The sequence below is a fragment of the Heliconius melpomene genome, chromosome 17 (genome assembly GCF_056956725.1).
Source record: "Heliconius melpomene rosina isolate 202511_hmr_F chromosome 17, ASM5695672v1, whole genome shotgun sequence".
Lineage (NCBI taxonomy): Eukaryota > Metazoa > Arthropoda > Insecta > Lepidoptera > Nymphalidae > Heliconius > Heliconius melpomene.
In genome coordinates this window covers 9,317,840-9,334,517 of record NC_140405.1, presented here as the reverse complement: position 1 = coordinate 9,334,517, position 16,678 = coordinate 9,317,840, and the positions used below count along the sequence as shown (strand labels likewise).

Below are 16,678 nucleotides of genomic sequence, written 5' to 3'. Positions count from 1 at the left end.
GTCAAATATTTTGCCAGTTTATGGTGTTTAATTGTACTTCTTTGCGTTACTAGCAACTTTACAACAATTCTCCCTTTATAAAAAAAAGTTTTCTGATATAAGATAAAATAATACGTAGATCTCACTTCATCTACATCTCACGTACTAAATGTCTTTGTTTAGTTAGAATAGACTCTATCTTCATCTACGTTTTTTTACATACGAACAGAGAAAGCAAAAACATTTTATTATTAACATTTTTAAAATGTAAATTCACACTTAGAAAAGAAATTCAAAGTTTGTGGGCAGAGGGAACCTAGTTTTTAGATACCCTTTTCTGCCAAATTCTGGAGCTGTAAGTAACATAAACGTGAAGAACGTTGTTAACGTTAACGTTGTTGGTAATAAATGTATTACTCATATTTTTTTGTCCCGCTTTTGGCGAAAGAAAAATCCCGCTTTCCGGATCTGGAGAAAATCTGGAGAAAATTTGGCAACGCTGGATACTACACAGATTAATATATAACAGCAAGAAAGAAAAAAAAACAAAACCAAATTTTATTAATTTTACATAATCAGTGTTGTCCTGAATAATTCTTATTGATAATTACATTTTGGGCATAGGGTATTTACCTTATCAATTATTTCGGCTATAAATACTATGTGCTTAATGGTTGTAAAGCATACAAGTGAATTGTGAAGAAATCAAAATGACGTCTAAAATTTACATATTTTTCATCATTGCTTTAGTAGTAGCAGTGGGAACACATGGTGCTCCAAGCCTAAATAATAGAGACATCGAGCGACCTGGTATGTTATATTTAACTCATAGGTTTTAAGTGTTTTTTTTACAAATTTGACTTGAAAGACGCGGCGTTGAGTACCGCAACTCTTTAGTCTTGTAATTGATTGCATCTGGTTCTGAATAGGCTCTGGATCTTAAAATGGACGAAAAAAACAATAATATCTTTGTTACTCTACTAACAGAATATGTTTAATTGTGTTATAATTATTTGTTTTGATATAATATGCTATTTAATTTTCAGATGTTTTGTACATCCAAAACCCTGACTCGTTCCCGGTGATCCTGAGTCCAGCTGACCTGCCATCAGTCTCGGAGCGCAACAACCTGGTGTGCACGGCGGCCATGTGCCGCAACGTGTGCAACGCGCTCGGGTTCATATTCGGACGATGCAACGTCAACAGAGTGTGCGTCTGCTCTAACTTTTAGTGATATTTACCCTCTTTATATGAAAATTGTGACAATCTGTGATTATTACGTAATATTAATTAGTTTGTAAATGAATTAAAATATTTGAAAAAATGTCATCGAATTGTTTTTATTACACTAAACTAATGTCAATTATGAATGAATTATTATTTGAAATACCTTTTAAAACGTTTATGTGTTTTGTATAAAAAAATTAACTTATAGGGATTTGAACTTGCGCCTTGTGGAATCTGTCTAAGTGCTCTAACCGCTAAGCTATACGTTCCGAGAGGCGCGCGTTCAAATTCCGCTACATGTAAAGAGTGGAATAATACATTAAAAACGTTAAAAATATCTAATTGCTGATTTTTGTTTTCAAACATTACACCGTGTAGTTTTGACACAGAAACAATTTTGTTCAAATTAGCTTATTGTGACTATAAATTTAATCAATCTGATAAACTTTTAATTCAATTAATTTATCAGTAGATTTTATTGGTGATTTTCAATTAATTGGATTATTATCGATATGTTATCAAGATTTATTACATTGTTATCAACAGTAGTATGTTTTTGGAAAGAAAGGGAGGGGATTTATTGGTGATATTATCAGATTAATAAAATAATTTTATTTGGTATAATTTGTAATATACATTCCTGTCTACTATTGGTTGTTTAATCTGTGATATCATAATTTGTAAATTGATTTTATTAATTAATAATCTTTATCTATAAAACTATAATTTGTATTATATACTTTATATATCTATAGAAATATTATGAAGATGAAGACTTTATTTGTATGAATTGTAAAAATATTTTGGTGTAGGCTAGTTCATTCAACGAGTGTAATATATAAACTTTTTAAAAATAGTTACATTTTATTAGCAAAATGAAAAAAATACAGAATCTAATCAACTATTTAATAATCTTTAAGCTAACCCTAAACTTGACCTTTTATTTAAATTATTCTTCATGATTGTTTAATTAATAGGTTAAGTATATCTAATAAAAATATATTATATATTTTATCAGATATCACAAAGATAAATGTAGATTTACAACATAATTGTTAATTCCGGTGTTTCCCAGATATGAGTACATGTACTAAAAATAATAATTTATCAAAGATTATAGTGAAATCAATGAATAAAATTGATAAGCTTATTCTAAATATTATTTTGATATAACAACTTTCAAAATATTTTAGTTTAATATAAAATTCTATAATTAAAAAATAGAAATATTATTTAATATTCGAACAAAATTACAATGACAACTAAATATTAATCACAAAGAAAATTATTTAAGAAGAAAACAAAAAGAATAATACTCCATATTAAATATTTATTTCATTATTAATTTAATATGATAAACAACAAGTTCAATAAATAATCGATCGTTACGGGAAATGACTGCAGATACAATCGCCTTTGGTATTACACCTGCCGTACCTGTAGCCAAGTGTATGGCAAGCGTACGAGCAGCCAGAGTTACTACATCCTCTTGTGATCTGGTTAGCCATAGCTTCCTGTGGACTTAGTATCACTGGATGCGTGTCTGGATTCGCAATGAATAACACATCTGTAAATAAATGAGAAAAATAATTTACTATATAATATTTGTAGTAGACTAGCGATTTACCTGCGGCTTCGCTTAATTGAAATTATTGTTATACTTATTATAGCCAAATTATACAAAATATTTACATAAATGTAGCCTATGTATGAACTGTGTAATGTAACTTTACAGTAATATAGCTTATACATTAGAATATAATGGATAAGTTATATTACTGCAAAGTTATTTAAATCCGTTCAGTAGTTTTTGCGTGAAAATAGAACAAACATTCATCCATCGACACACATTTTCACATTTATTACAAACAATAAAAACTATCTGTTTTTTTTTTGTTTCATTTAATTTTAACTAAGCAAAAGGTATGCAAGGGATGATATTTTTATCCCGTACATATCAGGGTAAGGAGCCTAGTGTTAACATATTACAGTCTCTATTTCAAAACATCCTTTTTTTAGATAATGTGTGATGAGTGGCGGAACTCAAATCCGCGCCTAGTCTTGTTATCGGGAGAGGAAAATGATGAGTACATATTTAAATCAATTAAGTGGGAATTAAAGCCTCGTTCAATTTTAGAATATTAAAATAAATGGTTTATTAACAATAAATGGTCTAAAATAAATAAAAACTTACCGGGACGTTGCTGATTCAGTTCTGAACCCTCGCTGGGAGCACAGTGTACAGAGAACACGAGGGCTGCGAGCACCGCCGTCATAAAGAAGATTTTGATCGCCATGATGTAACTATTACCTCTTCTCCTTGTATTTTAAAATTTGATACGGGTATTTATATAAAATATTGCCTAGATAATATAATTTAGAAGTGTTCTAGTAACTACTACTTCAACATAAGTGCAGCTTTACTGATTTTGTCACATACTATTTACTTCCCCAGTTATAGCCTCTAGTGGATATAATATTTTTTTCTTAATATATGAAAAGTTTTTTTTTATATTCATATATGAACCACGTTGCCAGGTCCTCAAAATGAGGCCGTTGGAAAAAATAACAGAATAACAACTTGCAAAATTACAATGGACATGTACATATTCTAAAGTACCTTTAAGAAACTGCTTTAGCGCTAGGTTTTGTCTAAAAACCAATGAGCATAGAAAAAATGTTAAATTAAACAAATTTAACGATTATATAAATTTAAGCTTCAAATTGCATATGAATTAAAAAATAATATTATCAATAATAACAGCGTATATGAATCATCAAAAGGGGAATTTCTTGAAGTTGTAGGCAATAACAAAACAATACTCTATCTATTCAAACATGATAAATATGATTTCTATAATCATCAAATTGATAAAGTAATATAATTAACTTTCCTATGATTTCTATTACGCTGAAAATTTTGTTTTAAAGTTTTCTGTTTCTTATTTACGTTATTTAATTTGTATTAACACTATCACCATCAGCCGGTCCTCGTCCACTGCTGAACCAGAACAGGCTGATGCTGGGCATCTCCAATGGCAGTGCTCCATCTTTGCGTTTGTTCTCTCGTTATACGTAGCTAGAGAGAGTTAGTTAGTGTTATCGGCGTATCGTAATCCGTTCGTAGCAAGCTTAAATTCTTTGTATAGCTAACTATAATTCTTAAATACGTTATTAGTAAAATTGTATTTCATAATATTGAAAACCTAGTGAAAAGCGAAAGAGACTCACTTTGTACGTAGAGTGGCGAGTTTTACCAAAATGAGAAATTTGAAATAATTTTGAATATTATATTATTTTTAACATGTACCGGCCAACAATCATCGTATTTACCAACCGCTACGTCGCTACTACACTTCTTTTCTAGATATAAACTAAGAGTGGCGTTGAGGTTCGCCACTCAAGATGTAGATTTTAGCTTTTAAAGTAACAAACAAACTCTTCTGCTATATTATCTATATATATAAAAGGACTTGTCCTCACTGACTGAGTTAAGACGCACGCACAGCCGTAACCGCTGTGAGTAGAAACGTGAAATTTGGACAGATGTTTACTTTCGTAATCTGGACATCCACTAAGAAGGGATTTTGGAAAATTTTAAGCCTAAAGGGGCGAAATAGGGGTTGAAAGTTAGTATGGAAAAAAAATTTAAATCGGCACCGATTCTTATAAAATTTGAAATTCAGACTCTTAAAAGTATTTAATTGAACACGTGTTTCATGGTTTTCTAGAATTCTTTCCATACGGGTGCAAATAAGGGGTTGAAAGTTTGTATGGAAAAATTCTTAAATCGCCACCGATTTTTATAAAATTTGAAATTTAGACTCTTAAGAATATTTCTTTGAACACATGTTTCATGGTTTAGTAGAATTCACCCCTAAATACGTAAGCGAAGCTGCGCGCGTCCGCTAGTCTATATATATAAAAGGACTTGTCCTCACTGACTGAGGTGACAGCCGTAACCGCTGTGCGTAGAAACGTGAAATTTGGACAGATGTTTACTTTCGTATTCTAGACATCCACTAAGAAGGGATTTTGAAAAATTTTAACCCTAAAGGGGTGAAATAGGGGTTGAAAGTTTGTATGGAAAAAAAATAATCGGTATCGATATTTATTAAATTTGAAATTTAGACTCTTAAAAGTATTTAATTGAACACATGTTTCATGGTTTTCTAGAATTCTGCCCCTAAGGGTGCAAATCAGGGGTTGAAAGTTTGTATGGAAAAATCTTTAAATCGCCACCGATTTTTATAAAATTTGAAATTTAGACTCTTAAAAGTATTTCATTGAACACATGTTTCGTGGTTTATTAGAATTCACCCCTACATTAGCTAGCGAAGCTGCGCACGTCAGCTAGTATTAGTATATATTAATTTCAGCTAGTTATATATTTTCCTTAAACACAAATAATATTAAATAAATATTCGTAAAGTTCAAAAGGGTGAAGCTGCGCTTTTGGTTAGCACTCTTTTAGAACCATTGTTAGACAAAAATCTATTTGATTGGAAATTTCTCTCTTTTGAAAAAAACAATGCAAATAATAAGGTTATATTTATTTACAAATATATTTATTTATGTTATAATTACATTTTACATACTTTTTTGATTTAATACAAATAGAAATATATTTTTAATTCCTGCAAACACAAACTCTGTTCGCATTGCAGCGGCTGAGCCTGAAGCCGAGTGCAGCACAGACGCGCGCGCACAGGACCGCCGTGCAGATGCGGTTACGCTGGGCGGGGGCCAGCAACGCTTCCTGAGGACTTAGCCTAGCGGGGAACGTGTCCGGGTTTTCGATGAATACTATTTCTGAAAATTGATAATTTGACAACAAATTGAATATTATCTATTACACAAGTTGAAATCCGCCTTGGATTCCATTGTAAGCTCATTTTAATGAAAAAAAAAAAATAATATTTTCTATTTTTTTATTAATATACTTTATAAAAATATATATAAACTCTATAGGTTTGTTTTATAATTAATTTTAATATAATCTTACCAGGCAGGACATTGTCTTCGCTTGAAGCTGCTTGTGCTACCAACACGAATGCTAGGACGATAGCGAAGAAAGGTAAAATCTTGATTGCCATAGTTCTTTACTTTAGTTTTAGGTTTACTTGACTTTTAGATGTCAACTGTGCATATCAATTTGAATTGGTGCTATTTATATTGAAAAAAAAATCAAGATAAGAGGATTTCAAAGAAATAATGTATGCAATTATTCCTTTATCAAACATTACCTGTTAAAGATGAAATATATCCAAGTCTAAATCGATTGTATAGCAATAAATGCAGATAGATTATGCAGATAGATAATATTATTAAAATTATTCCACTTATGACAATTGTTTCTTTTTCAGAACGGAGAGTCGTGACTCTCTTCTCTCTACATATTTAACATTGTTTGGAATACGCATGAAGATGAAGGAAAAGATATTTTTACAATAAATTACTATAATGTTTATATTTGATAACATCTATAGGTTTGTAATAATCCAACTCTAAAAGATTCTGAAGATATATCCTTTTTTCTCATATAATACAATAAAAAAATAAAATATAAAATGATGATGTCTGTTGATTTATAAGATTTTAAATTACTTAATTTTTATAATAGAAATTATACCCGAATGGAGAAGTATTTACAGTCAATATCCATTGAAGTTAATGTAATAATGAAAGAAAATCGCTAAATAATTAATTAGAAAAAATCTAAAACGTTTCATTATATTTTATTGTGTAGCGTATAATTGTACAGATATCAGATTTAGTTAGATTTATCTTATCAACCTAATTCATATTAAAGAAATAGTCCTGGTAAATCAAAGATAAGGGAATGTTATAATTGCATAGGTTACATGTAAATTATTCTTATCTTGATAAATATAGGTATAAATACCAGCATTAAAATGCAAAATTTATACTTCAGAAGCTAAGTTCGAGAAACCATCATGGCAAATAAAATTTTCCTAATTCTACTCGCTGTATTCTGTCTGCTGTTTTTAGCTCAAGCAGCCTCAATCGATAAAAATGAACTACCTGGTAAGAAAATATTTTGTAAGCGAAGAAACTATTTGATTTTAAATGTTCGCATTTTTTACACTTTATCCCTTTGTCCTATATTCATCGCTTTTCGCTCGAATTAGTTTTGGTAACTTTATGTAATATATCATTATTTGGGCATTAATTACCTTAAAACTATATAAATTTTATATATTAATTTATTTTTTTCAGAAGTACTATTTATTGAAAACCCAGACACAATTCCTGCCATCCTGAGCCCACAAGAGGCCCTATTGGGTCCAGTTCAGCGTAATCGTATTTGCACGGCGGCACTGTGCGCGCGCGTGTGTGCGTCACTAGGCTTTAGATTCAGCCGTTGTAATGCCAACAAAATATGTGTTTGCAGAAATTAAATGTAATCATTAGTATAAATAATATGTTTAATCTTATAAATAAATGAATTTGTATTAAAAAAATGTCATTTATTTTAAATAGATTCTCAGACCTAAAAACCATTTCTTGTATTATAAAAATATTTCTTTTTAATAATATAAATAAATATATATAATTTAAAAAATATATGTTTATTAATATATGTATAAAATGTGCTAGTCTATAATCGCAAAATAAAAATTAATTTAACATGAAATGTTCATTAAAAATATAAACTCATAGGAAGTAGTATAAAAAAAAACAAACATAAATTAACTTAAACAAAAAAACAGAAACAAGAAAAAAAAACAAATGAAAAAATGATGTAAAGGTGGCCATTTTCACCCACAGGTGATCTCTAACAGGCAACCCTTAACTTAAAAAAAAATAGTAAAAATAAAGTGATGAATGAGGAGATCTGGTGGACGACAATGGAAATGGATTTCCCATTCGCTATTGATTCCTTGCAACATTAACGACAATAGTATATAATTGGTTTTGAATTAATTTTTGTATTTTTAAATTTTTCTACTGCAGCTCTCGTAACTAGCTCAGCTTTACACTTGCGTGAATTATAAGATGATTACAAAAAACTTTAAAAAAATAGTTTTGTTTTTATTAGAAATCATTATAAAAATATAATTGTGCTGTTGAAACTCCCAAATAATCATATTTTTATTTTTTAAATAAAAATTAATTGTCGATCGAAATAATTATCGATTAAATACAGCGTACTTTTACTTTCTTAGGCAGATAGAATTATCTTATTCACAATTTCTATCCATTTTATCGAGTGTTATGTAGCTGAAACCAAGGCGGCACTTTGTTTGATCAAAAGCTAATCTATACAGAGAAAGCAGAGAGAACCTAATGTTAAAACTTCGTTCTTCTCTTACCGCAGCATGCACACCACCAGATGAGCTACAAGTGCATCACCAGCCTTATTGTCGCTTTGAGTATATGATTCATCATCATGCAAATTGTTAAGAAGAGATGTAGTTGAGTTCTTAATTTGGTGGTCTTGACAACCTCCAGGATTGTCCGTTTGTTTGGTTCCCAATTTGATTTTTCTCCGTTATTTTGCTAATTGCCTCTTAGTCTCTATGAGAGATATGGTTAAAGTTTATTATATCGGCCTTTGTATATACCTGCTATTGCTTCTTCTACGGTGTCGCTATAGTATACGCCAATGTCTTGCATTTGATGAATTTTGTTTAAATGATGACTACAGACTCGCATGTTAATTCCTGAGCCTCATTGATAGTGAGGGTGCATGAGTTGTCTCTCCTTCTACATCTTTGGCGCCCGTCTTCTCCGTTTGCGTGTGGACCAAGTATAATGTGTCATGAATCTACCGAGACGGATGCACCCAAGTACATACGTTCGTACATACATACATACAATAATATTTACAGACCAAATGATAATAAATTATTACCTCAAGTGAGAATTGAACCTGTACCTACGTACTTTAAAATAACAAATATAAATGTAGCTACAAAATATAGCTACATAAGTATATGTTTTTTTAAAATATTGTTGTCTGTTTTTGAAGAAGTTGAAGAAAAATATAGGAATAAGAAGAATAAGTTTATTGTTGTTGTTTTTTTTAAGAAATAAAGGCTGTTTATTTATTATTTATTTATTACAGTAGGTACTCTCATTCTAAGTGTCTCGACGCGAATAACTAGTATTGTTATTAAATGAATTTCGTAGCAAAATGATAGATACGTACCTAAAAGAAATAAACTTATCAGATTAAAGGATTATTAAAAAAAGTACCTATATCAAATTTCACAGTATTAAACTATCAATTTTAAATTTAAAACATAAACACAACTTTTACCGTAATCTGCGATAAAGGAATAATAATAAGAAATGTTATAAAAAAATAATTGATATTTTTTTCCATAAATATAGCAGCAGATACATATACTTAAAGATAAGTTAAAACAAACATTTTAGAGAAAAGTAATGTTGTCGTTATATTATGAAATAACAATTTTCTAAATTAATAATAATAATTATAAATAATAAATATTTATGTAAACAAAATTCTGAAAGTAAAAAAAAAAAAATCTAATTCAAATAGATATAAATACAATGTTAACTAAACATTAATCACAAAGGTGATTTAAAAAGAAAACAAAAATTAATGCTTCATGTTATATATTTATTTCATTAGTAGATAAACAACGAGTTCAATAAAGAATCGATCGTTTCTATTATTTGCTGCAGATACAAACGCCGTTAGAGTCACATCTGCCGTTCTTGAAGCCAAGTATAGAGCAAATGTACGAGCATAGAGATGCCGTACAAGCGCGTGCGTCCTGGGACGGGTTAGCCATAGCTTCCTGTGGGCTCAGTATTACTGGGTGCGTGTCTGGATTCGCAATGAATAATATATCTGAAAATAAAAAAGAATCGCTTATTATTTAAAGTTTATAGTAGACTAGCAACTCTCCTGTGGTTTCGCTCGTTTAAACTTATTGTTATGTTATAGACAAATCATAGAAGATATTTACGTAAATGTAGCCTAGGTATGTCCTATCTCAATCTGTTTAATACTTTTGGCGTGAAAGTAGAACACGCATTCATATTAGTAAGATATGATTTTTATGAACTAGTTTTACGCAGTCAGAGAGAACCTAGTGTTAAAACACTCCGTTCCTGACTTCGAATATCGAGGCTTTGCGTTTTGAGCGGTGGAATCCGAAGTGGTGCTTTGCCTTGTTACGAGAGCGATGAAATAAAAATATTAATAAATAATAATTCATTCCTCCGAGTGAGAATTTGTGCCACTGCGCCATAACGGCTAGTTAATATTTTTAATAATATTTCTGATTTTTAAATTGAGAAAGAAATAATTGATTTATTTTTTATTGAGCTGGAAGTAGTAATAGTTTTTTTAACATTACACTATTAAGAAATAAGTATATATCAGGGTAGGCAGAGGGAACCTAGTGTTAAGTTGCTTTGCGTTTCCCACTTTCCATCTAATTTTTCAAAATAATGGGTGATGAGAGGCGGAATTCAAATCCGCGCTTAGCCTTCTTAGCGGAACAGGCAATTATGAATCAAGTGGGAATCGACTCCAAACCACTCCTATCAATATTAATTTTATAAACAATAAAAAAAATAAAAAAAATTATTACCTCAAGTGAGAATTGAACCTGTACCTACGTACTCTAAAATAACAAATAGAAATGTAAATATAGCTACATAAGTATATGTTTTTTTAAAATATTGTTGTCTGTTTTTGAAGAAGTTGAAGAAAAATATAGGAATAAGAATTATAAGTTTATTGTTGTTGTTTTTTTTAAGAAATAAAGGCTGTTTATTTATTATTTATTTATTACAGTAGGTACTCTCATTCTAAGTGTCTCGACGCGAATAACTAGTATTGTTATTAAATGAATTTCGTATCAAAATGATAGATACGTACCTAAAAGAAATAAACTTATCAGATTAAAGGATTATTAAAAAAAGTACCTATATCAAATTTCACAGTATTAAACTATCAATTTTAAATTTAAAACATAAACACAACTTTTACCGTAATCTGCGATAAAGGAATTATAATAAGAAATGTTATAAAAAAATAATTGATATTTTTTTCCATAAATATAGCAGCAGATACAGATACTTAAAGATAAGTTAAAACAAACATTTTAGAGAAAAGCAAAGTTGTCGTTATATTATGAAATAAGAACTTTCCAAATAAAATTCTGAAAGTCGATAATAAAAAATATCTAATTAAAATACATATAAATACAATGATAACTAAACATTAATCACAGAGGAGGTGATTTAAAAAGAAAACAAAAGTTAATGCTTCATGTTATATATTTATTTCATTAGTAGATAAACAACGAGTTCAATAAAGAATCGATCGTTTCTATTACTTGCTGCAGATACAAACGCCGTTAGAGTCACATCTGCCATTCTTGAAGCCAAGTATAGAGCAAATGTACGAGCATAGAGATGCCGTACAAGCGCGTGCGTCCTGGGACGGGTTAGCCATAGCTTCCTGTGGGCTCAGTATTACTGGGTGCGTGTCTGGATTCGCAATGAATAATATATCTGAAAATAAAAAAGAATCGCTTATTATTTAAAGTTTATAGTAGACTAGCAACTCTCCTGTGGTTTCGCTCGTTTAAACTTATTGTTATGTTATAGACAAATCATAGAAGATATTTACGTAAATGTAGCCTAGGTATGTCCTATCTCAATCTGTTTAATACTTTTGGCGTGAAAGTAGAACACGCATTCATATTAGTAAGATATGATTTTTATGAACTAGTTTTACGCAGTCAGAGAGAACCTAGTGTTAAAACACTCCGTTCCTGACTTCGAATATCGAGGCTTTGCGTTTTGAGCGGTGGAATCCGAAGTGGTGCTTTGCCTTGTTACGAGAGCGATGAAATAAAAATATTAATAAATAATAATTCATTCCTCCGAGTGAGAATTTGTGCCACTGCGCCATAACGGCTAGTTAATATTTTTAATAATATTTCTGATTTTTAAATTGAGAAAGAAATAATTGATTTATTTTTTATTGAGCTGGAAGTAGTAATAGTTTTTTTAACATTACACTATTAAGAAATAAGTATATATCAGGGTAGGCAGAGGGAACCTAGTGTTAAGTTGCTTTGCGTTTCCCACTTTCCATCTAATTTTTCAAAATAATGGGTGATGAGAGGCGGAATTCAAATCCGCGCTTAGCCTTCTTAGCGGAACAGGCAATTATGAATCAAGTGGGAATCGAGTCCAAATCACTCCACTCAGACACCAGCCTCATTCAAATATTAATATTAATTTTATAAACAATAAATGATCTAAAATAAATAAAAAAATACCCGGACGTTGCTGATTCAGTTCTGCTCCTTCACTGGGAGCACAATGGACAGCGAACACCAGTGCTACGAGCACCAACACCATCGTAAAGAAAAATTTGATCGCCATGATGTAACTATTACCTTCCTCTCTGGATTTTGGAATTGAATACGGGTATTTATATAAAATATTGCCTAGATAATATAATTTAGAAGTGTTCTAGTAAGTACTACTTCAACATAAGTGCAGCTTTTATGATTTTGTCACATACTATTTACTGCCCCGGTTTTAACCTCTAATGGTTGATGAAATGATTATTTCTTGTTATATATGGTTTTTTTTTATTTTGACATATCATTCGCGTTCAGTCCTGAGAAAGTTTCCTTTGGGGAAAAACAACTAGTAAAATTACAATGGATATTATGTACATTTAAGAAATTGTGCCTTAGCTGTATTTTTTGTCTAAAAAGCAGTGAGCATAGAAAAAATAATAAATTAAACAAATTTAACAATCATAAAAATTTAAACTTTAAAATGCATATGAGTTAAAAAATAATATTATCAATTATTACAGCGTATATGACAAGGGGAATTTCTTGAAGTTGTAGGCAATAATAAAACAATACTCTATCTAAACAAACATGATAAATAATATGATTTCTATAATTATCAAATTGATAAAGTAATATAATGTACTTTGCTAATATTTCTTCTTATTTTTGTTTAATTTGTATTATCATTATCGCCATCAGCCTTGTCCTCGTTTACTGCTGGACGAAGACATCCTGACACCAGGCGTCTCCAACGGGAGTGCTCCATCTTTGCGTACAACCGTTGCTAGCTACTTTGCGTTTGTTCTCTCGTTATACGTACGAGTAGCTAGTATAGAGTTAGTTGTAGTTGACGGCGTATCGTAATCCGTTCGCAGTAAGCTTATTTTTTTTTGTATAGCTAACGGTGATTCTTCAATTCAAAATTCGAAATGTATTGCATGGTATTGAGAACCTAGTGAAAAGATGAAGGGACTCTTTTTTCTTTCACCTTCCGCTAATTTTACACTTTGTACGTAGACTGGCCAAATTGAGAATTAGTAAATAATTTTAAACATTTAATCATCGCGTTTACCAGCCAGTCGCTTCTCTACTAGACTTCTTCTTTTCTAGACAAGAATAGCGCTAAGTTCGGCTACTCAACACGCAATGCCTTTAAACTTTAAAGGAAAATGGGGAACGGAGTTTCTTAAACGTAAGTCTGCCAACCACGCCATGTGCGGGATGCAACGTGAAGCTAAAAATGTGTTGTTTTTATGTGATTTTCACGAAGAAATTCGAACGGACGTCACATGGTGGAAATTAGTAAAAAGAAAAAGCTTAGAACCTTTTTTTATATCACATAAAATTTATATAGAAAAAAATATATATATTACATTTAAAAAATTAGACTTAATTATTTTTTAACTTTTTCTTTTATGTAGCTTTATTGCTATTTTAATTAAATTATAAACAGAAATCAATGTTACAGCTCCTTAGATCACATCTGTGTTGTAAAATTTTTGTGTGTAAAACTTATCATATTTTTGTATATCTAAGTGTATCCCGCATATATGACAATATTATGCCTTGATACTAAATGACTTGGCAGCCGGCAGTGGGATTCTAGTGTTAAGACCCCTTATTATCCATTTATTGCCCATTTTTAAAGATATTACATGTGTTGAGTAGCGTGACTGACTTTGGTCTTGAAAAATAAGAACAGTCTTTTCTAATAATATTTTTAAAAAATCATTTTAAGAGGTTGGTAAACAATATATAAAAAATAAATAGATATTATTATAAAAACGTTTATTTTATAATTAAATACAATAGATCCATTCAATTCCTACAAACACAGACTCTGTTCGCGTTGCAGCGACTCCATCTAAAGCCGAGTGCAGCACAGACGCGCGCGCAGAGTACCGCCGTGCAGACGCGGTTACGCTGAGCGGGGGACAACAGAGCTTCTTGAGGACTCAGGAGAGCGGGGAACGTGTCTGGGTTTTCAATGAATATTATATCTGAAAATAATAAAATACAATATTATGAATATGTCTTATATATATTACATGTTGTTCACAATTTATTGCTTAAATTTTGTATTGAGGTTTTTATTATTATTAAGAAAACGTATATGAAATTATATAGAAATTAGATATTCTTACCAGGTAGTTCATTTTTTTCACTTGGGGCTGCTTGTGCTAAAAAAATAAGTGCCAAAACAACTAAAAGAAGAGGAAAGATTTTGATGGCCATTATGCTTGTTTCAGCTTAGCTTGTCTTGTGTTTGGTTGAAAAAGGTTTGTCGCTGATATTTATACAAAAATTTAGTTTATCTAGATAATGTAATTTCTTTGTAACACATGTTATTATTATTTCCTTATCACTTATTTAGCCGAAAGGTAGCATTTCTATATTTAACATAAAATTTGATGTAATCAGTAATATGAATTTTGATAAGGAGAATAAATAATTGAAAATATAAAACCCCCGGACGCAGAAGGCTGTAAAAAGTAAGCAAACAACTAGAAAAAATCTGATAATCTACGAACAACTGAGCATATTCTCTCAAATCATGGCTAAGAGCATTCTCGATTTAGTCATTTTTAAAAAAAGCTAGATCGAAATAAGATCATCCATTTAGGTGCCACGGTGCCAAAGATAAACATATAGATACACACACACACAAATATACCAAACTTAAAATACTCTTCTGTTTTCGCCGGAGGTTAAAAATGAAGGAGCAGAGATAAAACTAAATAATTATCTATTCTTAATAAATAGGAACAAAACTCAAAATTATTAATGTTAATATAGATGATCTATAACGGTAGTATAAATTAACAAAACTAATGTACATATACGAGTATATAGAATGTAAAAAGGAAGTAAAAATTAAATTCCATTTACGGTGCATTAGTTGCCTCGACGTTGCGTTTTGCCTCGACACCAAAGCCAGAAAATGAAAATATTAAATATTTTCTCGACTGGGAATCGAACTGACCTCGTAATTTATAATCTTGTATACTTATAATTTAGAGTATTATTATCAAATAAATAAATAGCGATAACAATATTAGGTCTTAAGTCTTCGCAATGGATTTCATCTGTATATATTGGTATGAGGAAACAAGGAGCTTTCTCATTTTAGTCATATACATATTATGTGCATTGTGTCATTGTGAAACAAAGGAAATACGAGTTTATCAGTAGTATAGTATGCAATAAAATAAGATTAACGATTTGTGTCAAATGATTTTTTATCAATCAAAGATAATGATTAGTATAAATAACAGTAACATATCAGAAAATGTATAATTAAATATTGAAAAGAAAGCATAATGGCGATCAAGACCTTTCCTTTCCTCGTTGCTCTATTTGCTCTACTCTGCGTAGCGCAGGGAGCTCCAAGTGAAAAAAATGAATTACCTGGTAAGGAGATCTTACTTATGTTATTTTTCATAAGAATTATTATTTCCGAGCATTTAGATATATATATTAATGCTCTGGTTGAAATAAGAGCTAGTCACAAATTTACGATTTTTTAATTTGTAATTAATAATATTAACAAATACGCTATTTACTATTCATGTGCTGCATAAATAATGTATGTGATTTAATTGTTACTTTCAGATATAATATTCATTGAAAACCCAGACACGTTCCCCGCTCGACTGAGCCCTCAAGAAGCTCTGTTGTCCCCCGCTCAGCGTAACCGCGTCTGCACGGCGGTACTCTGCGCGCGCGTCTGTGCAGCACTCGGCTTTAGATGGAGTCGCTGCAACGCGAACAGAGTCTGTGTTTGTAGGAATTAACTAAATTATAAGATATTGTCTACTTTTTAATAAAATTGTTAAGAACATTACTTTTATTATTTACTCTTCAGTTTTAAATTTCCTAAATTATTTATTTTATAGCCGTATACGAGTAGATATTAAAAATATTCTACATACATATATGATATTTTATACGACACTAAACATAATCATTTATCCGAATGGAAAACGAACCCACAAATATAATTACAGACGTTGTTTTACATTTTCTTCTACTTCATAGATTAATATTATCATCATCATCATCATCATCATCATCAACAGCCATAATTAATATTATAAAAGTAAGAAAATAAAGCTTAAACTGGATCGTAGAATTTACTTAGT

General features: G+C 30.4%; 2 protein-coding genes and 5 long non-coding RNA genes across 7 annotated transcripts; 3 read left to right on the top strand and 4 right to left on the bottom strand.

The window, feature by feature from the left end:
* Nucleotides 1–660: 660 nt before the first annotated feature.
* On the top strand, nt 661–1,265 carry LOC146530191 (uncharacterized). The gene is made up of 2 exons (XM_085201015.1): nt 661–789; nt 1,026–1,265. The coding sequence occupies exons 1-2, from the start codon at nt 690–692 to the stop codon at nt 1,208–1,210; spliced, it is 285 nt and encodes a 94-aa protein (XP_085057141.1). The 5' UTR covers nt 661–689; the 3' UTR covers nt 1,211–1,265.
* A 1,251-nt stretch (nt 1,266–2,516) lies between these two features.
* LOC146530190 (uncharacterized) lies at nt 2,517–3,560 on the bottom strand. Its single transcript, XM_085201014.1, has 2 exons — nt 3,401–3,560; nt 2,517–2,773 (listed from the first exon to the last, which is right to left on the bottom strand). The coding sequence occupies exons 1-2, from the start codon at nt 3,501–3,503 to the stop codon at nt 2,592–2,594; spliced, it is 285 nt and encodes a 94-aa protein (XP_085057140.1). The 5' UTR covers nt 3,504–3,560; the 3' UTR covers nt 2,517–2,591.
* A 2,184-nt stretch (nt 3,561–5,744) lies between these two features.
* Nucleotides 5,745–6,372, bottom strand: LOC146530189 (uncharacterized). The gene is made up of 2 exons (XR_014878953.1): nt 6,212–6,372; nt 5,745–6,018 (listed from the first exon to the last, which is right to left on the bottom strand). It is a non-coding gene; the product is annotated as an uncharacterized LOC146530189 (long non-coding RNA).
* A 745-nt stretch (nt 6,373–7,117) lies between these two features.
* Nucleotides 7,118–7,691, top strand: LOC146530188 (uncharacterized). Its single transcript, XR_014878954.1, has 2 exons — nt 7,118–7,254; nt 7,447–7,691. It is a non-coding gene; the product is annotated as an uncharacterized LOC146530188 (long non-coding RNA).
* Nucleotides 7,692–11,475: 3,784 nt separating this feature from the next.
* Nucleotides 11,476–12,664, bottom strand: LOC146530187 (uncharacterized). Its single transcript, XR_014878939.1, has 2 exons — nt 12,507–12,664; nt 11,476–11,730 (listed from the first exon to the last, which is right to left on the bottom strand). It is a non-coding gene; the product is annotated as an uncharacterized LOC146530187 (long non-coding RNA).
* A 1,643-nt stretch (nt 12,665–14,307) lies between these two features.
* LOC146530186 (uncharacterized) lies at nt 14,308–14,825 on the bottom strand. The gene is made up of 2 exons (XR_014878940.1): nt 14,681–14,825; nt 14,308–14,536 (listed from the first exon to the last, which is right to left on the bottom strand). It is a non-coding gene; the product is annotated as an uncharacterized LOC146530186 (long non-coding RNA).
* Nucleotides 14,826–15,789: 964 nt separating this feature from the next.
* Nucleotides 15,790–16,377, top strand: LOC146530185 (uncharacterized). Its single transcript, XR_014878941.1, has 2 exons — nt 15,790–15,947; nt 16,149–16,377. It is a non-coding gene; the product is annotated as an uncharacterized LOC146530185 (long non-coding RNA).
* The last annotated feature ends 301 nt before the right edge of the window (nt 16,378–16,678 follow it).